The following is a 22,324-nucleotide window of genomic DNA, read 5'->3' on the forward strand; positions in this document are numbered from 1 at the left end:
AATTTATGCAATAAAACCCATTACCTCCACGTGCGAGATTTTGTTGTTGGAGGCTGTGAATCTATTATATTTGCTTTCTGGGGATTAGGTTTACCTACAAGATTCCCTGCCAGAAGTGATTCCTTTTTGATTTTCATTACAAATTTGGGCTTCTAATTTCATGTAGAGAAAACCACAGAATTCTCTTTTCCCAGTTTCAGACAAAACTTAGCTGACAGTTATTTTGTTTCACTTCAAATTTGAGACTATTTTTTGAAAGTCACATTCAAGCTCAAACATCAGAAATCAAACTCAGACTTATCTTCATTAAAATTAAGTAAGTCTTTACATGCAAACTATTTTGATAGTTCAAATTGTGAGAAAATAAATATTTGACGACTAGAGATAACCTAAGCTAAATAACATATGCCTAATTTTAAGAATAATTCCCTGATACTAGACTTTGGTTAAAGGAATACATAAAGGTGGAAATAATTGCTTTTGCCATCCACATTCTGGAAGATAGCAAAAAAGCAGAAGGGATTTTTATTTATTTTTTTTTCTAATTCCAGTGAATACACGAAAGCTGTGGCTATTTTATGACTACAAAGAAGCAGCAAGTCTTCACTTATAAAAGCAGACCAAAAGTTTCAGAATGAGAAAATTAATCACTGCTGCTATTTTTCTTAGGAGGCATGATTAAAAGTCAGGTTCCACTGCCTGCGTACAGCATTTAAGTGCAAAGGAGGTGACTGAAGGCAATCTCTGAACACCACGATAGCAGCAAGAAACATGCAAGGGAAAAATAGGACACCAGCCTACCATTAAAATCAGGCAATCCAGGACAACTTAACTAAAAACAGTCTTTTATATCACTGATAAAATATTTAAAATAAACAGGGCGAGGAGTGGAATAAAAAAATGTTAAACTGAAGATCCCAGTGGGGAACAAATTATCCTGAAAGAGGAAAGGTTATATTTATTTAGAAATAAATGTTTTTACAAAGTCCAACACTTCTTGTGCTGGGGTTTCATTTCCTGCCTAAACATAGTTACAAGGAATGCTATAACCTCTTGTGTCATCTTCATGATGCTGAATACACCCATCGGGGATTGTGACTTGGGACCATTCATTGACTGTACTTGGAGCTGAACTGGTGATGTTTATGCCTGACTCACCTCTAGAATTTTTTGAAGCAACCATTTGCATCTAAACTCCCTAAAACATCAAATCCAAATCTTTTCTGCTACTCAGGCCCATTAGTATTGAGAATTTTAGAGAAATGGCGGAAAGAATAAGGGCCATATTCAAGTAGATTTACTTTCAGAGAAAAATATGTCAGGTAACCACAGGCCAGGGTTTCAGTTCACACTGTTAGTTTGTTATAAATCAGAACTGATGTTACTTTGAAAAAAACATTTTGAAAATCTTCTGGAATTTAGTCATTTATGCAATTTATTTTCATAACCTAAGTTTTCCTGATCTTTATAAAACAAACAAAAATAAAGAGGGTCTTCTTTCCTCATTAAGGATGTACCTGGTATGTAGCTGGAAAACAGAAAATAGCAGTATATTTCTTTTTTCATATTATGCCTCTGCAAGTTCTAAATCTGCAAGTAGGAAGAACTATGTTTTTTCCAGAGGGAGAAATTCATACCCACTGTGATGATAAAAAAAAGACATAGCTGTGAAAGCATTGCAACAGCTGACCAGTAAATGTAAGTGGAGACCAATTTCAATTGCATTCTTTTGGCCAGAGATTGTTTTGAAGTTTGACTGGGCATCCCATATCCTTTATGAACTAGTTATAGACTGATTTGCTGTGGGGAGGAAAATTCCTCTCTCACAACCTTCCAGAATTCATTCTTTTCAGGATTTTTTTTTTGCTGGATATGTGATTTTTACCCATTCATAAACGTCTCTACTACAGATGAATTTTTCTTTTAGCCTCTCACTTTCAAGACTGTGAAAGTTGGCTTTCATGTACACAAATAGCTCCAAAAAGTCAAAGGATGAAAAATGTGTTGTTTGTGCTTTTATTTTCAAACGTGCAAAAAAATCCCCCAAAACCCAGTAGGTTTGGTGACGGTGAGAATATTCCTTGCGGTTATTTTCTGTCAGGTGCTGGTGTTAATGGAAGCTGTATTGGTACATTCAGAACTGTTTCTTCCAGGGGAAAAAAAAAAACCCAACTGTTCAGAATGGAAGTATAAAATAACAGATCTCTCTTGCTTCATGTCACCTTAGAGACAGGCTCTGATGACTGAAGCCAATAGCCCGTGGTCTCATATGGAGCCAGAGCTCGTTTTTTTTCTTTCTTCCTTTTCTATTTTAGAATTAACATCTGCTTTGCCCATGATTTAAGTATCTGTGTGAGCACATGTGTTTGTGAAATATGCATGGCTCTATGCCAGTGAATACATATAGAAATGCAAAAAGACAGGTTTAAAAGGAAGGGGTGAATTGTATTTATCAGAACGTTTTGTGTTCTTTCATGGTTTCACTGTCTTCTAATTATTATTATTTTTTTCCTAAAGGAATGAATAAAAGGAAGACCCAACAAAAACATTGCTAAAAGACCTTTCTAAAACACTAAAATAAATGAGAGAGACTTTGATCTCTTAAAGGCTGTTAGTTTTGAGAAGAAAGGCTCATAACTGTAGCTGACATGTTAATGAAAAAGCATCATCAACCTGCTTGTGCAATAAAAACATATTTGTTGTAAATATTAAGGGATTTTGAGAAAATGCATTTTTACTTAAATAAAGGAAAAAAGACACCAATGTATGGGCTCAAAATGCAGAATGTTTTTGTCTGTTAAAAGTTTATAACGAAATCTCTCATCCTCCATTATGCTTTAGTGTATTGGATACTTAAGTGCCACTTTTGTCCATTCAGAGTGAAGTATTATTTAAATTATTTAATTTTTAAAATTATTTTCTTTCTATTACCTTACATGAAAAAGTATTGCCACTATTGACTAAAGAATTACCTGTCTTTGCAAGAGTAAGTGAATTGTTTGCTGAGGTATTTGATGAGCTTCTGAGGAAATGAATGGGTATTTCCATACTGCAGTTAGTTGGTGACTGCAACGAAGGAGGTGTACTGGAATGAGATTTTATTTAACTAGATTTGGACATGAATAGCAGTAAAGATGCCATGTCATGGACGTCAGTGGGAGCACAGAGTCTGCAGAAGGCTTAGGTTCTTACTCACAAAGCTAAGCTACCCTAAAGTCCATGTAGCCACATTGGTGATCATATGGTTTCTTGGGGTAGTTAAGTGAAGGTAGGTCTGGAAAGAATGCAGGGCTGCATTCAGACCTCCCAGCTACAGTGCTTTGGCATTAAGGAGACATTTACATTTTGAAGAATTGTGTCTCGAGAAATTTGATCTTCAGTGTGTAATTATATCTTCCTAGGTGTCACTCCCTGTTGACTCATAATCTAGAAAATTATTGTTAAGGGCATCTAGGGATACACGAGAAGATGGCAGCAAGTTGGTTGTAGTTTAAATAATAATTCCTAAAAATTCTTGATTATCAGCATCAGTGAAAGCCCCACGCAGAACAGTCACTTACCTTATTTTTCTCTAACATTCAAATTTCTTAGCATCCAAATTTATCAAATAATGAACTGTCTGCTTAAAAAGAATGTCTTGAGGGATTCACTGTCACAAGGCTACCCTGATTTTTGTCAACAGAACTTGAGTGTGGAGCGTCTTGTTTTTAATATCTCTAACAATCTTCATGCTGAATTAGGTTCCTGGCAATTGGAACAGGCTTTCCATATAACCATGTGTAGATTTTCTAGACTTTCAGTATAACCAGGGGAAGGACTGGAAGAGGAGGAGAAAAGTAATTGTCTGGTTTTCCTCATTTTCTCTTGGATCATGTGATACTGTCAGAAGCACGCAGTCTCCTGCCAGACTGAGCTGAGGCTGTGTCTGCCTGCGACAGCACCCTGTGTGCCTCGCGGGAGAGTTTCTTACTGAGGCTTCTTCTGAGTCTGACATCTGTTCCCCTACTTGGAATAAGAACTCTGCCTTCACATATTTCTGTAATGTCTTTTGGAAACTTTCCACAGGCCTGCGTTAGAATTTTCTTGGCCTAGTGACCAGTAGCATACAATTTATCTTAAAAAAAGTAAATGTATACTTGAAGGCAGCTGAGAAAGTCCTGCCAGGTAGGACTGGGTCCCAGATGTGCTCTGGCTGTTTGTCTTGAGCTTTTTCAGGAACAATGCGGTTTGTGATGACGCTGCCGTGAAATAACTGACTTGCAATGATATATACTGAGTCATGTGAGGTATGCCTCCTTATGCTAAGAAATAGATAGCTTGCCAAAGCAAGCGCATACCTTGATCCCTTCCCCTTTTACAATCATAAGGCTAGTTATATACATGGGGAGATGAAATACTTCAGAGGGTAAACTGGTTCTGAGTAGTATGGTTGTGGTCCCAACACTAAACACACTTGAACTGGAAACTGTCTTCAGCTTTTCGGATACAAAGACAGTCCCCTTTCTTGTGTATCCTACTCAGTTGGTCCATAATGTAGTGCTGGATCCTGGCTGGGGTAGGAGAGAATATGGCCTTTGTATTTACATTTATCTTAATTTTTCAGTCTTTGCTTCAGGAAATTCATTTGTTAGTGCAAGTTTACTACCAAGTCTGCTTGCTATTTTCCAAATACACATTTGACATCACTTCTGACACCCACCTCCGCATACTTGAGTATTTAATGGTGTACAATTAGCATGCCATCTTGTGATTTCAGAACCCATGAGAGCTAAAATGAATATTTATCATTATAAAACTACCATAAGTTTAACGACCAAAATGATGCAGGTGCTACATTCCCTTTTGTTTTATTTTTTCATTGGTAGAATCGCTGTTGTAAGAGCACAAAAAGAGAGAAAAAAGCTCATTGATCCAGCGTACTGACAATATCTTCAAAATCTACCATGTTTTTGTTTGGTGATAACCTATTTCCCACAAGCTGTGTTACACAGAGCACCTGTAAGCAAGACAAGCTTAACACCGAACAGTTTGTTTAAGATGTGATTTTTATCACAATGGAGAAAACAACTCAAAAACATACTGTAGATCAGGTCTGGTTATGTGCCCATTTTAAAAGCACGAGTTACCAGCTGCTAACCGTGGCACAGAGTGGCTGGACTGAGCCCCTGATCATGAGTGGGGCAGCTCCTGCCGTGAGCCTGATTTCCAGCTCCCACCTCTGCTCTCCTTCTCTTCATCGTTCCCTGGCCCCAGGTGCTGGATGTCACACTTGATAGCTGTTAGACAGAAGGCAAATGGATTCTTATCATCGCTGACACAATGCAGTTCTTATTAACTGTTTTATTCCTCAAATCAGGCTCTGGGATGACTGAGTACAACCTTAGTTTTACAGATCCAAGAGCAGACAAAAGAGGCTTAGCACAGTTTGGTGCTAAGGTGTTGGGTTTTTTTCCCAGAGAAGTTGAAGAACTACTTTCCATCAGTGCTATCATAATGTCTTTAACATTTGTGACAGATACAAACCCTTAATTTCATCTCCTGTGTCATACATGAGTTAGGGAATGGGTACAATAGGAGTGGGTACAGTTACTTAACAGTATCTGTTCCTAGTTGAGCTACCTGAAATGAGTCTGTCTGACTCCTTTCTTGGTCTCAATAACACCTTTTAGTGCATCCTTCTCTGAAGCCTGTTCATAAGTCCTTTTAATTGACTAAGTTTGAACACAACATTTCCTTTTCAGTAAGACCATAGCTCTCATTTCCTCATACAAATGTTAGATTAATCATAATTTTAGCCAAGGGAAATTTAGACCAATGTATTTTTTTAGGTACATCCCCAGACAATGAAGGATAACAAACATTTTGGAAACCAGCAACAGGGACAAGCAGTCATCATGCCAAATCAGTCAGAAATGCTGACAGGGCGAAACATGTAGACACTATTTGTTCTTATGATTCACAGCCATAAATCTCTGAGGGGCATTAGGTGCTTGAGCCATCTGCCCTTTGGCACCTCTGCAGCAAATGGTAAATCCACTGGTATCTCATACAAGACATCTGTTCTCAAACCCTATTTCTTCCTGATTTGGGGAAGTCTCTTTTGTTCACACTTCATAAGATTATCCTAACTATTGGCCTTAAAACCTGTCCTTTTCGTACCTCTGCTAGCTATTTTGGAGGAATAATTATTCCTTATTCAGTTTGCTGGCTCCTAGGAATCCTTTTCTTAGACACTCATCCCTCTCAGTGTCTGGGCACTCAGCCCAGGCTGTAGATTTCAAAGGCAGCAGGGTGCTGAGAGGTTAGACACCGTAATGTTGTAAGTACCTTTGTGGATCTAGCATTTCATCATTAGCTGAAAATTGATACTCTGTTATTTGTTTGAGCAACAGCTGTATATGCAATATATAGATAAGGGTGTACACGAAGTGTTTTGTGTGTTGGAGATAGCTTACACAATTCATTATAAATGTAGCAACAAGGCTGAAGTGCATTTTATTTTGTTCCTATTAGTACTTAACACATTCTTCAATGTAGAGATGCTAAGATGCACAGTACAGTCATGATTGAACTTGCTGCTGCAATGATGGAATGGTGTTTCTTCTACACCATTTTGACTGAAAATAGCTTTTTTAGATACTGCAGTTTTTCACTGCTTGATATCCATTCCACACAGATTGTAGATGGCTGTACATAATGTATTATATATATGCATTTTGTAATATTTGCATTTGAGTTTTATGTGGAAAGAATGTTTTTTTCCTAAGGGCCATTGCATGAATAGAAATGGTTGAAAAACGCACTCTCAAAATTTATGAGGTAACAAATTATTCCTTTATGTCATTTTTTAGGACCTGTTTTACTTTTTGTGCCTGAATGACTTTGGGGACAGTTGAAGAGCTTGGCATTGTTTTTCAGTTGGTTTTTTTTAACAGTGAATTGCTGATTGTTAAATTTACAGGATGTCTGCTAAATATTTCTCTTACTTTTCAGCCCTGTTAGCTGAGAAAGACGTTGTAGTAAAGGACTTTTTGACTGTCTATCACAATAGCTTAATAACAGTTTAGAGAATTGGCTAAAGCTTCTCATAGTACAGTGTCCATCTTTTCATTACTGGATTGTCAAAGATACCTGGTGAATGTGGGGGTCACCCGCTATATGGGGTCATCTGTTGTTATTGGCAAATTAGCTGTCTGTCATGGGGAGCCAGGCTCTTCATAAAAACTGAAGAAATATGTTGCCAGAAAAAGGCACTATATTCCATTTTAAAGCAGATAAGAGTAAATTATTTATATTTTTATACTATTTATAGATTGTAAAGAAATATGTACAAACAATTTTTGTTAGAAATGGCAAATGTTCTCATTTGCAAATATTATTTCTTTCATGTAAAGCAGAGAATTCAGGATAAATCTGTACTGTAGTACGCATCTTTCTATCTAATAAGATAATAATATAACATCCCAAGAAATTGATGCACAGCTGAAAAAGGTGATATGTTTGCCTGTCACAAACTGGCTGATTTAATTTGAAAGTTGTTATTTTTATGCTGGCAGTTGATAATTCCATGCTTCATTTATGCCATGTCTAAACTTGATTCAAACTTAGGATCTGCCTGTGCAGAGAACTATGGAGGTCAATGAGATTCTGCAAAGGTAGAACAAAATCTGGTAATGAATCCCCAGCATTTTCTAAATATTACATAGAATAGAATAGAATAGCATAGAATAGAATGACTATTTCAGTTGGAAGGGACCTACAATGATCATCTAGTCCAGCTGCCTGATCAACTCAGGGCTGACCAAGAGTTAAAGCATGTTATTAAGGGCATTGTCCAAATGCCTCTTAAACAGTGACAAGCATGGGGCAGCTTTGAACAATTCCCATTCATTCTTTCAGTAAAATAAATTAAAAAAAGGCTTTATAAATGCCTTCGTTTTGTTTGTTTGTTTTGCTTAAAGATTAAATACATTCATCTTAAGAAAGCTAACACAAGAGACCTCTGTAACATCTTCATGTAGCTCTACATCCCAACCTGTGCCTGGCTGAACCCTTGTTTTCAATCAAATCCTATCACTGACAGTGTGTATCAACCTAATTCATGAAGTACTCTGGAAAAACAGAGGGCTGACATTTTAATAGGGAGGACAAGACTGTTGAGAAAGTTGGAAAGCCTCCCCATATACAACATAGCCATCTAACTGTGGCTTTCATTATCTGATTACCTTTAATACATGGACATGTGTATGCCCCAAATGATCTTATACATCAGAAAATAAATACCAGTATTCATTAAAATAGAACAGCTCTTTTAAAACACATTCTTATTCTTACTCACACTGAAGGCACTCTTCAGTGTAGAAGTATTTAGATGCAGAGATGCAAAAATTATCATTTGCTTTGCCTTTCTTTAGTAACATGTCACTTTTTGTTAAAAATAAACATTTTCTCATTTTCTTTATTTTCTGGGTTTATTAATGATTAGATTATCCACAAAAAGCTCTTCTTTTGGGAATAACAATGGGCAAGAGCAAATACTGGTAGCAGTTAGATGTACCAATGCGAATCAGGCAATAGTTCTTCAAGAAAAAATAATTAAAAGAAAAAAATCAGCAAAGAGTCACAGAAAGATCATGCATGGTATAGAAAGTTGGTGCCAATCTGGAATCGGTGCTTCATGAAACAGGCTCAAGGAATTTCTCTCTTTGTGTGCTCAAACATAGATAACGGTGTCATAACTGGGAAGTAGATAACCCTGCACTGGTGTATGAAAGCCATTAGGAATCACTGAGTTTCTGTAGTCACTTGTCCCTTTTTGCAGGACAGTTAAAATGTAGAGATTTCAATTAGCACTTTTCTCCTTCTGTAAGGAAGAGATAAAAATATCATCTCTGAATTTGTGTTCATTTGCTGATTAGTAATTTAGAATTTTCAATGACAACCCAAAGCCTCTTAAATAATTAAGACAACTTAATTAAGAATGTCATAATAACAATTAGAAATGATCTGTATGTATTTGTTCATAAGAGAACATTTCAAGTTCTCTACTTGATTCTGTAACCACAGCATTTATTGTTAACCTTATGCTCTCTGTTGAAAAAGCAGAGGTATATGATAGTACCTGATACTGAAGAACCACATTATGAATATAAGATAACTGTCAAATTGTGGCTCCATGGTTAAATGCAGTCCTGTGGCAAGGCTCGGTTCTCACCTGCCACAATTTGGGGTAGGTCTGTGGAACTCAGTCCACCTGAGCCAGAGTACGGTGCTTGAGGGTCTGGCTCAGGATGTTGTTTTAAATTTTATATAAAAAATAAAGTAAGAGGTAACTGAGCTGAACTCTTTAATGCAGCATTAAGCGTGTAAGTTTGTACAGTGCATATTTCAAAATAGATAGAAAAAGTAAATTTTGGCTGCGTCGCCTTATATCAGAATAGCATCTTGTTTTCTTTGCCTACCTGGTTAAATATGGGTTATCTGAAGTGTGGATATTTAATGTGTTAAAATTTTTTTTTTTTTCTTTTAATTTTTCACAGGAGGTGTTTGCATTGCTCAGTCACTCAAAATCCCTCGGGAGCCAAGACCAGGAGAATTTGAAAAGATCATCAAGCGCTTGTTGGAAACTCCAAATGCTCGAGCAGTGATCATGTTTGCAAATGAAGATGATATTAGGTGCCTGTTTCCTAATTTTGTGTGTTAAAGATGTTCTCTCTTCACAGAGATGCTCAACTGGCTGGTGCAGAATAGAGTAATGCATGAGGTTTCACATTCAATCCCATGTAAAAATTCTTGGAAATCTGGTGATAAGAAATTGAGTTGCAATTATATAGTATACTGATCCTTTATTCTGAGGACATCTAACCTGTTCCTAGTTCCTAATAGTGCAGCTCCAATAGATTGATATTTGGTGACTGAAAAGGAAGAAACCAATAAGAATGCTAGAAAAGTATGGCTAAAGATGAAACAAATTAACTTGTACGGTACTGTATCTTGATTTCATTGCAGCTGTTGTTGAATATGCTTTAGACTATGAAAACTATTGACTGATTGGTTAGTATGAGCTTACTTATGCATAGCCAGAATGAATGCTGGGTATTCTCAAGTTCTTTGTAAATGCAGTTTGTTTAATTAGTAATTTGTTGCTTATTTGCAGGCGAATACTGGAAGCAGCCAAAAAAGCTAATCAATCTGGACATTTCCTCTGGATTGGCTCAGATAGTTGGGGGTCAAAAATTTCACCAGTTCAGCAGCAGGAGGAGATTGCGGAAGGAGCAGTAACCATTCTGCCCAAAAGAACATCAATAGATGGTAGGAATGCACATGGCACAAACCCCTCATTTTCTGACAATGTTCAGGCACCCTAGCTCTCTTGAAAAAAAAATAAAATTAAAAAATCATGTAGTCCTTGATTACAGGGAAATCAGGGAAACCTTTCCAACTAAGTAACCTGAGTTGGCCTGATCCAATATTCATTTAATAGCTCTGTTGAGATTAGGAGATGGTGAATCTGCAATTAGGCAATCTTATAATTGTCTAATAACAAGAGCATGTGTGATGGAGAGCTTCTTACCCATAACCTGGTGGTTCTTTGGGACAAAAAAGGAGAGTATTGGGTGGATGATAGTGAGTCAGCTCATTCTCCTGGGAGTAGATCAATTTAGGCTTTGCTTTCCTATCCTAAACTTACTTTAAGAAGCCGCTATATTATCAAAGTTTCTGACTTGGTGGATGAAGTGGAAGTTGTTGGTTTGAATCACCTTATTCCCAGGAGGGTACTGGACATAGTAACATCTCTTACTGTCTGGGTAAGTGCTCTAAACTGGTAAACAATTGGAAAGACTGAGCACTATTGATGCTACTTGGAGAATTTAGCCACATGGAAACACTTGTGAAGAGCTTAATCCAGATGGTATGTGTTAGTCGTGATTTCATTATGGCTGCTGGGTTGTAGGGGTAAGGCTGGTGCAGAATCTGATCAGGCTTAAGCAGGAATCTTTAGTTTCTCAACTGGGGTCATTAGAAGCAGAATTTAGGTGTCCTGGAAGCCCTCTGGTTCAACAGAGAGGTACCTGGTGATTTTAGGTGGCCTTGAAATGGAATTTATTTGGCTCACAATCTTTGTCTAAGTAGTGATTATAGTTTGTCTAATTTCTTGTAGGTATCCAATTCTTTATTTGTTCATCTGTGTATTAAAAATTAAGCTATTCCCCTATCTGCATTGCTTTTTTTTAATTTATAGAATTCTGCTGGAGCTTTAGAGACTCTTTAACTGCTGTAGGTATTTAAAAAAATCTTGTTCTACAGCGAATATGGGATAATAATAAATACACTATTTTTTTAATCCTTAGATACTACTATGCTCATAAAATATCTTATTATAGTAGTTGTAGCTAAAGCTTTTTCTTGTTCTCATATTTATACAAAACCTGTTAAAGGTCTTTAAATGACTATTTTTAGGCTGTATTATATTTTAATGCTTCTTTCACTTCTTTTAAATGTAGGATTTGATAGATATTTTCGGAGCCGAACACTTGCTAACAATCGAAGAAATGTCTGGTTTGCAGAATTTTGGGAGGAGAACTTCGGATGCAAGTTAGGATCACATGGAAAAAGAAATAGCAATATCAAGAAATGCACAGGTAACTGTGAAAGTGAAACATTATCTGTAAGTTGTTCATTGGAGTGCAGGAAAGAAACTGCTTTCTTTTCATCACTCTTGACTCCCTTCAGTTCTTCAATCCATATTATTATGCTGTAAGAAGTGTGACTTTTTTTTTTCTCAAACCTGAAGAAAAATTTCATGGACAGTGTTTGAGAAAGTTGGTAGTTAATTTGCACAAATCCAATGATGGTACAGATTTTGTTAAAGAGCTGTGGCTGTGGTTCAATTCCATTCATGTGTTCCATGACCTCCTCTCTCACCCCATCTATAGTTGTCAATATGATTTTTTTTTTTGTTCAGTGAACAGGCACATCACAGTAATTCTCATATTGTTATCCCTCAAGTATATACAGAGAAAATTAAATTTCTGTTTAAACTATTGAGGTCCTGATGATAGGTCAAGTCATGAACTCCTTATTTAGTTTACAAACTGTGTTTGAGGATGGAGTAAAAATCAAATCAATATGTTCTTATTACTTGTCCTCATGTGAAAAGAACAGGATTCTATATTGTATTATAAAGCTGAAAGTCTCTATGAAGTTTGAGCAAAAACTCTGTGTAACTGGTACTGGTGTTCTCAAACCTGCTTGCTCAGGCATCATACCCAGACACAATTGTCACAACAGCTAATATAGCAGTTGTATCAGTAGCTCTGAGTTTCATCTCCCCTATGAGATGTTGGCCTTTTGCTGTCCCTTGCAAAGTTTATTACAAGAGTGTTACCTTTAGTCTTCTGTGACTACAACAGACTGTTTATGTTACTTTTTGTGTAGATAGTTTATCCCTAATGTCAGGGCTCCCAGTGTCATTTCCTTAATTACCCCCCCCCCCCCCCAGCATTACTGGTAGTGACCACTGTCTCTGTGACTAGTGGCAGCAGCAATACCCAATTTTCTGCACTACATGCATAAGTCATTGATTTGCCTTGATTTTCCTGGGAGTGTTTTCATTCACCAAATAATATTTTCTACATGGACCATGAACATTTTTGTTCACTTGCTGTTCCAAGATTTCTGGCTACCTGGTGACACTGTCATGCAGCCTTTGTTATGGGGGTGCGCTTCCAAACTTTCTGCAAACAAAAGCTGCGTGCCAGCACCCCACTTCTCCTGGGTTTGTCAGACAGACATACCCTGCAGTCTCCAAGCACATGCACCTTTAGTCCTGCACTTCCTGAACCATCAGATTTATTCTATGTGTACTGTGCCATTGATTCAAAGACTTACTGCACTGGGCTTCGCAATGCACAGACATATCTCGCAGAGAAATATGAGCGCCATGCATGCACTCTCTCATTTCAACAACGATGCCTTGTCTTCTGCCTTTTATCACATGCTCCACAAAAAAAAAGGTTGATATTCAGTTCCTCACTGAGCTAAATGATAGCTCATTACTCTAATCCTTTACTCCTTGGCCTTGATTCATATAGCAGTAAGTCATGGATGGGTAGTTACCCATGTCTGGGAAGGGATTATTTTGTTTTTACTATTTTAAGTGGAAAATAGATGCTTTTTTGAAGTTCTTCAGGTGGAATGAGTGCTGTATGTGCTGTAGTTTGGGAAGCTCTAAATGTTACCACAGATGGTTGTATGACTTGTCTCAGCCTCATCACATCTGTCAAACTGAATTACCAAGTGAAAAGTAGCGTATAAAATGCATAGGCCGTATCTTGATAGATTCAAAGTAATTCGCCTTTTGAAATGGATATCCATATATTTTAAGAAACAAAATTATGGTATGCTCTCTGTGCCTGAAAACAGAAAGAAAACATATTTTCTGCACCCAGAAAGTTAACGTAGTATCAAGGGATGGGATTAAGATGTGGGCAGTCTCATATGAAGGTTGCACATGCATTTTCACCTGCAGGGGAAAAAGCTATGAATTCTTCTGCAAGCAGGAGTACCTACAAGTGACAGGACCCTTGACTAAAACCACTTAAAGGTGGCTCACTACAATAGGAGAGACGCTTGGACAGCAGCAGACCTGAAACAAGCTGATGACTCATCATGATCCCTATGCTTATCTAACTGAAATTTAAAGTGTTGGATAACAAAACCAATGAAAATATATCCCTTTTAAGCAAACTGAATCAAGAGATGAGGGTGGAAGTTCAAAATAAACCCCTGTTATTTAAGGAGAAATGCTAAGTGGAGAATGGGGCAATGACAGCCTCCCAGTCTAGACCTAGAGAATCACAAATGGCATCTTGACCCACCCCAGTTCATTTGTCATGGCCTCCTGTGCACAAAAGAGAGCCAGTAATGAAATTCTGGCTGGTTCTTCATACCACAGCCCTAAAAGCAGACGAGTCAGTCTACTATGATCTTCTATGTCTGCTGAAAGAGGAGAATATCCCACCCATTAATTTATCTTTCCCTTGAAAGGCCAAAGATGTTACTTCATGGCCAAGTCTGCTCTGAAATAATGGCAGTAAATGAAAGAAATGAATAAACCCCTAAATTTCAATAAGGATATAGGAGCTGTTACGTTTAATTGTTTATAACTTAATATTGAAGACTTTGATCCTTGCCTATCCCAGCTGCCAGTTGTCCTTTCAGTGGGTTTTCTCTGAAACTTTATGTCTACTTTCTCAGTCCTAAATTTCAGCTCAATTCTTGAAAGGAATGTATTCCCGTCTCTAGTTCAGGACTTGAAGACTGAACTTCAAAACACCTTTTATCCTAATTTTCCCATGTTTTATCTGGGCACTGCAGATCATAAGATCCTCTTTGTCTTTTGCCCACCAGCCCAATTTGTATATCATGTCAACAGCCAGTGATACACTGAAAGAAATCCAAAAGCTTGAGATACAGCCATAATTTGAAAATGTCCCTCTCCAAAGATATTGAAAGGCAAATTGATAGGTATAAAGTTTTCTCAGGCTTGAGATGTGTTTTATTAGGCATTCCTGTTTATCTTAGCTAGGAGGTACTTGAATCTTTTTCTCATATGACATTTGTAATTCCCAACAACAACAAACCTGATATCCCTGTTCTCTATTTAGTTGAGTTATCTGTTCATAGGTTTAAATTTTTACTACCTGCAGCCAGGATGCTGCCAATCATCTAATCCAATTTCAAGCATTTTTTTTCATATGATGATACTAGAAAATGCTCCATAGCGAAAGATACTTTTCTCTTTTCCATGTAAAATCAACAGTCTTTTTCACACTGGAAACCCTGAAAGAGGTTTCCTCTCCTTGTACTATGTTAAGAATTACAAAAGGGCATATGCCTTCTTACCTCCTTCTATTCTTATACATTACTGATCATTATAGTCTAGTGTTGTAATGGCTTAAACAGTTTATTTAAAGAAAACTGCTATTTTAAAACTGTTTAAAAATACTGTTTATTTGTGGTTGCTGTTGCTTCTTATTCCTAAAAGAATTTGTGCTTAGGAGGTAAATAAAATAAGTTTATTTTAAGTTTGCCCGACTGTTTGCTTTCTGATTTTTGCCAGTTTACAGAAAGCAATTATTCATCTAAACTTTGAAAAAGTAATTGCTTTGCCACTACTGATTTGCAACTAGCTCTATGTGTTTCTGAATATGAGTGTACATTGATCAAATCATCAAGATTAGACTAATTCATTGAAAAATTTTAGAGATCTTTTGTTCCAGCCTTTCTGGAATAATAATAATAAAATAATAATCAAGCCATTAACTTAGTAAACATGAAATAATTCAATGACTACCCTTAAAATTTTTTAATTGGGGAAGGGGAAAGGCATTTGAAAAGGAAACTCATTTGCCTTACTACAATAAAATGGAAAAGAATGGAGCACTACAAGGATTGAACTGTGTGTAGAGGTTACAAGAAGCCTCACTTTACATATTTATTCAAGGTGCAGGTTTTCTGTATTCAATAAAAAGATCTTTAGTGAGACATGAATCTTTCAGGAATCTTCAACAGCCTTTCTTTAGCACTGGAATCTCTTTGTGGGAATGAGAAGTAAGGAGATGAGAAGCTTTTCACTCATCCCTGTGCCCCAGCAGAAAACTGTAGGGAGAGACAGCATTCATCCTTTGATTATCTGCATTCTTCAAGAGGAAGGGCTTGCGCCATGGTTGCGGGAGATGGCAGAGACAGTATGCCTCTCGCTCTACTCTAAATTTAACAACCTGGAGAATTTTCCCATACATTCAGCTTCCCACTTGACTCAATTGGTGTGCCAAGTTTTTGGTAGCTGAAGATTTAACATAGAAACACTGTGGACTGACCAGATTTATTCCTGGTGGTGTGTTGCTAATTCCAGCTCTTGGTTGTTAATTGTCAGTCCTACCTTAAGGTAGGTTTCTAGACCTTGTGTTTCCTAAGAAATGTACAAAAGTATGAATACAAAGTTTTGAAAATGAAACAGAGATATCCCAGAGTACTCTTTGCATTGAATTGTGGGACTGACAATAGGCACCATCACTCTTTCAGAAGACCAAAATACAGTGATAGAAAAAGAAAGCAGCATTAATGATGAAGAGTTAAGGGAGAAGGGTAAGAATTAAACAAAGTGTACTCAGGTTTGCTTCCATTAACCTCTCAGAATGTTAATATTTGATTTCATTCTCACAAAAAATTCTGAAGAGGTCCTCTTTACATATATATGTGCGTACACATGTAGATATTCGTGTTTGCATGCATAAGCAGATAGGAATCTAACATGAAGTAAAGTTGCTTACTGTATCATGTTTTAATGTGTACAGTGGTAGCCTCAAATTCAAATCTGATGTAAGAAGATAAAGTTCCATTGAGATTTGTTCTGTATTTTCCTCATAGCATCCCTTCAAGGCATGCATTTGTCATAGTAGTTACAGTCTTTGAACAGCAAAATGTGGTCCTTTAATAAAACCTCAACAAAAACGTTAATTAAAAAAGCTCTTTCATGCACATCCCTACAGAAGTAGTCTCTTCCCCTGTTTTGTATGGTTAGCATTTTAACTACTTTGCAAACCTCATCAGCCTTTAACTGCCTATGATGACTGACTGTATTGCTAAAAGTAAAGATGGAAGAGTTTCTAAAAGCATATAGAGACCTGTGTAAATTAGTCTAATTTCAATTTGCTCTATCAAACTGAACCGTCTGTTTTACTGAAAAAAATCACAATGCAGTATAATAGGCATTGTGCATACCTGGGAACTTTACAGATACATTATTTAATTGTTTTCTCTTAACTAACATCTTTGAAAATACAATTGCACCTACAAATATTAATAGAAAGAAGTAGATCTACTCATATGTGTATGCAGCCACATTCTGAAAAAATTATAGAACAAATTGAAAAGTTCAGTTGCAGAGGTACAGCGCATTGCTATTTAGTTTGAGTAATGGTTCTATTACCATAAAATCACTCCTAAAGTAGTTTTTTTTTCTTGATGAGACCTGTGCAAAGTTAAAAACAATCAACATAGATGCAGTTGAGACACATGGTGAGTTGTACCACAATTCCCAAAAGGCACTAAGGCTCAGGAGGGACTGTTTTCGAGCACACAGAAAGAGCTGCATGGTCTCCCTCTTTGTGCGACTTTTGTATTGTGACCAGTATGTTTAGGCATAAGAGGTGGAAAGGGCAATTCTTAGTCTTTCTCTTCTTTTGCTGTTCTTTGCCATTTTCTTGGTTCCCATTTGCAAAGTAGCTTATAAACATATTGCAGAAGGATTTTTGACTTTATATTTATAAAATGTCTATTGCTGTTTTGTGTAAGTACAGTAATTCTACGTAAAAAGCACAGTAGTCAGATTTATGGCATGATAAGCAGGAGCCAAGCTGACTGTTGAATCTTTGCTACCCATCACATCAATTGGACACAAAAGACTTTGAGGAGTATTTGTCATAGTCTGATCTGTTTCTTACTCTGTGTTGGACATTATCTCACAACTATGAAAATTATGCATTACAGGTAGCTGCACTGCAGTGGTCTCATGCTGCCTCTAATGTAGCATTAAATAAAACTGCATCATGTGTCATTAAATAATATATGGAGCCAGAGAGTATCTACTTTTGGTTTTAGGACAATAGATCATGTCCCAGGTGGCACCAAGACCTCTTCCAATAACCTAAATGAAGTTTGATCTCCCATAAATTCACCATTTTTGCTGATTTTTTTTCTGGTTCCCAATTTCAGAAGCCTGGGTAGTCAGTTCCAAAGAAAAAGTTCATGTTTGAGAAAAGTGAGTGACATTCTGCCAAAATTAACAAGACTGAAATATGGACTTTCTTGTGCTATACATCAGGTCAGAATGTTTAGACCAAATTCTCTCCTGATGGTGGAGAACTGGCAGGCATGAACCTTGCCATCCCTCTTCTGTCAGTGTCTGATAGACTGATAAGTGATAGAAGACCATAGCCTAACATGTATTCAATCCAAATATATACATACAGTTGTCTTACAGAGGGGCAGTTCTGGATTTTATTCCAGAAACTACAGAATTTCAGAAAATTCAAGTCGAATAGTATTTCATTCCAGCAACTGCTAATGTGCATAAGTATTACTCAATGTGTCTGAGAGCTGTCAAATCAGTGGACCTAACATACGCTGCCCATTCACTGATTTGACTTCTTTCTTTCACTTGCTGTCATCCATTTTGTTGTTTCACCAGTTGTTAGTATTTTTAGATCTCTTTATAATATATCCAGTGGAATAGCACTTCCAGTCTTGTTGTCAAAGCTTAGATTCACCTACAAAACATATCATTTAAAAAAGCTGCTTCTTCTAATATGAAGAAGAAGCTGTTCGTGTACTCCATAGAAGTCTTTGTTTCTCTATAATTTTATTCATAAACAGGAATTCAAGTCTTGTATTCTGTCAGGAAATGTATCAGTTTTAGATTTATAATGTTTTACAAAGTTATGATTCATAGTCTACTGCACAATCATTTAAACAGAGTATCTTGCCATTTTAGATTTGATACACTTGCTGCCAAGTTGGAATACTTTTAATATGCATATGTATGTGCACATGTGTGGATGTGTTTGCTAGTAACTTATGAATCCAGAAATCCTATTCCAGCTCAGAGCCTCTGCAAGAATGGCATATCCTAGTGAACGAATTGTTGGTACAATGTTGTGTAAACTCTGGAACTGCACCTTCTCAAATGTAGCCTCAGTAAACTTGTAACCAGTATTACTTATGATGTAACTTAGATGTCACACACGTAAGAATGTCATCTGTATGTAATCCGTGTTCCTGGGAGACAATAGTAAGTTACTCTGTCATTTCCAGTACCAGCCCAACCAATCTGGACAGATGCTGGTAGAACGGGAAGTTGACAGTTGGAGTGTTGCATGCCCTTCTTCATGTAGTTTTCTCTCCTGGTCTGCCACAAACAGACCCTTGCTGTGAACAGGAAGATGTGTTCTATATAAGCCTGAGTCCCAGATATCCTTCTTCAGGTAGAAAAGATATTTGTTTTTTTCCCTTCTGACCAAGTTATTGTAATCCTACCTAGTGAGAGGGCTGGAATAACTGTTTTAATTTTGTATATACTTCATTTGTGCCATTATCCAAGCATTTCAGGTTACAGTACCGTACAGTCTGTATGGCAAGGGAAGTTGGCTGCTCATGACGCTGATCCCTCCGAGTAAGTCAGAAGGATATAGAGCCCTCTCTGTGCTCAGTTCCTGAGCACAAGCAGGATGTGACTGCTCTTGGCCCTTATTTGCAGAAGACCACTAACTACAAACTAACATTGCATTATTCCATTGATTAGCTGTTCTGAGGGGGAAAAATCTTGTTTAATACACAGCTCAATATTCATAAGCTATTTTTAATATTCTTGGAGTATGCAATGATTCAAGATGTGTATTTAAATTTACCAGTATGTAGTTTCTCAGTAGGTCAAAAACAAGTAGCTTGTTTGTCCTGTTTTGTAACTGCAGAAGAATGTCATCTCACACATATACTGGAATACAGAGTGACTTACATCATAAACTCTTGATGCAGAACTTCCCACAAAACAGCCTTTTCTCTATTAGTTAATACTTGATTTACAGGATATCAACAAGTTAAAGCGAATATGAGCACAAGGGAAAAGAAAATGGTAAACCAAAGGAAATTATTTAATCTTTCTGCTGATTAATGATGTTTGATATTAAAAAAAGTTGCAACTTACTCAGATACCACCAATACCCCAAGTAAATCTGTATTTTTAGTAATTATATTAATTTTATAATATAATTAGTGTAGGTAAGTGGTTTCATAATTTCATGAAGCAGCAACGAAAATACTTAGTGTGGACTGCTTTTAGATCATGAACATTTTCAATATATTGAATAATTATTCATCTGTGAAATGCCCCTGATTTATAAGTAATTGCTCACCTTTTGTAGAAGGGAGTTCAGATTGGTCATCTGTAAACAGATGCAGATGCTTTTAATCTACCAAGCAGAATTTTATTGCAGAAATAGACCCAGCAAAATCAATGGGGCATACATAATGGCTGTAGTATAAATCAGTGTAGAAAAGGAGGTTAGAATTTTGTTTTTAATGGATAAGTGTATCCATGAAATGTACCAATTATAGTTCAATATTTCCAGAATTTTATTTGTATGCAGTATTTGAGATAGGTGTTTTTGTATAGAGAGTTCTTATGAAAGGTCAGGTAGAAGCACAAGTGTCCCCAGTTTGTGTTAAAATCAGTGTACAGGGGAGGAGAGGTATATTTATCACACTGAACTTACACTGGTTTAACTGCATGGTTGGGCGTAATGATTTAGACCCAAATTCTAGCTCTGGACTAGTGCATGTTCACGTCTTGCAGGATTGCCCTTGGGTGATGCTCATGAGACAGGATTTACTTAATTTTTTAACTTCTGGCAGGCCACCTCCAGATGTTTTATTAAGCTGCTTAGACTGGTATGACAGCCTGTGAGGATGCTCATCTCTTTACGGACTGCAGATAGACCTAGATGACTAAGTTGGACGAGGTGCCCTACTTTTAGATTGCTCAAGTCAAGTGAAGTGAATCCCATTCCATGGTTGCATTGATCACCACCTTCTCAACAAAGCAATGTCTTCCCAGTTCATGCAAGATCCTGGTGATAATTCTAATATTTGTTTATATTAATTATGACTATATTACTTAAATGTTTAGAGGTGATTAGCATCCTTACAGCTACTTTCAAAGATAGAAACAAAAGGGAAGGTAATACATGGCAGTTCTCTGTACATAGATTATCAGCAAATCTTCCTCAGATCTGAATATGTGACTATTTGCCTATTGATAATACCGTAGATTTTCAGTATGCAATATCCTGATGAATTTTTAAAAATATTTTAAAGGGGCTTGTTGACAAAGGTTTATATTTCAGGTTTATATTTAGGCTTTGTTTAAAAATAAATATTTAATTATTCTGGCCAAGATCCTTTTATTCTGTGATGAGATAATCCCAGGAGACAGACAAATTAAGGCTTTAAAATCTTCAACGAAGCTACATAATGTACATGATCTGTTACTGAGACAAAAGCAGCTGGTGTTGTGATCTCACATGCTACACACCTTGTGGAAAATAAGTTACTTTCAATTTATTAAAGTGATACTATGGGATAAGGTGTGCTTCCATTAGTGCTATCTTCAGCTGCATCAGTAAAATAATGGGTGATTAATGCTGTGGGGTTTTTCTACTGTACCTTCAGTGTTTACTGAAGTTTTGGCAGCCAAGGATGGTCTTCATTAATTTGTTACTGTCTTAGTTAAAATTCAAGATAGTGAAAGGGAAAGTCTATGCACTACATACATTCCACCTGACCCCACAAAATAATAAGACCCAAATGCCTTCAAAAGTTCTGCAGTGATGGGGCAGGTGGTGTGCTGAGGCCATGGTCTACCATGCTGTTCAGGTTTCCCTTGCTTCCCATCTGTTCCCTACTTCTCCATGTGCTCAAGTATAAACTCTTTGGGCCAGAGATTGCATTTTTCAGATATTTTTTTTTTGAACAGTGTTTTCCTGTTCTATTCTTTCAAGTAAAGAAGAAGAAAAACGAGTTGGCATTTGAACGTGTCATAAACCTGTTTGGAGGAGTCCAGTGGAATTTAAGTGCCACATAAGCATTGTTTGGCTTAGAAAATAAGGGTGCTTTTTCACTCTCAATGTTGAGTTCTGACTATTGGTAGACTTTTTCCTGAGCCATACCCTTGAAAGAACAGTTCTTCAGAGACTCTCAGATAGATTAACAATTATTGTCTCATCTCGAAATGAACAAATCATTTCCAGCACCAGAACCACTTCAAGATAACATTTTAAATTGTCTCTTCCTGTAACTTTTGAAACTACAGCGAACAAGAAACAAATTCATTTTATTCCTTTTAAATTTTGAAAAAGAGCCTGAGACGCTAAAACTGGTAGTTTTAGGAACATTGCAAGTGTTGGCCTGGAGAGTGATAGAATAAGCTCTGCAATTCACTGAACCTTCTTGCAAGATATATTACATATAAAATCTGAAACTATGACAAACAGTCCATGTGTACAGATTGCTGGAATAATTGATTTTTCTTTTTAACTTGGACAGAAATGTTAGCATCTGCCAAAAGGCTACAGTAGAGTAAAGCAATTTGCAAAATTGAATAGTATGACTGTGAGACAAAAAGACTGTCATGTGTTCTGCATCCTACTTAAAAGTATGTAACATTCCTCAAATTCTAGATAAAAACTATCCAGAAAGAAGAATG

At 36.8% G+C, this 22,324-nt stretch overlaps 1 protein-coding gene across 1 annotated transcript in view; it reads left to right on the plus strand.

Moving 5' to 3' along the window:
* GRM8 (glutamate metabotropic receptor 8) overlaps nucleotides 1–22,324 on the plus strand; it is a 349,904-nt gene that overhangs the window by 144,316 nt on the left and 183,264 nt on the right. Inside the window, exons 3-5 of the mRNA XM_075024972.1 lie at nucleotides 9,540–9,675; nucleotides 10,157–10,311; nucleotides 11,505–11,642. Coding sequence (XP_074881073.1) covers nucleotides 9,540–9,675; nucleotides 10,157–10,311; nucleotides 11,505–11,642 — 429 coding nt within the window. The remainder of the gene's footprint in view (nucleotides 1–9,539; nucleotides 9,676–10,156; nucleotides 10,312–11,504; nucleotides 11,643–22,324) is intronic.

Source organism: Buteo buteo, chromosome 4 (genome assembly GCF_964188355.1).
Source record: "Buteo buteo chromosome 4, bButBut1.hap1.1, whole genome shotgun sequence".
NCBI classification, from domain to species: Eukaryota; Metazoa; Chordata; class Aves; order Accipitriformes; family Accipitridae; genus Buteo; species Buteo buteo.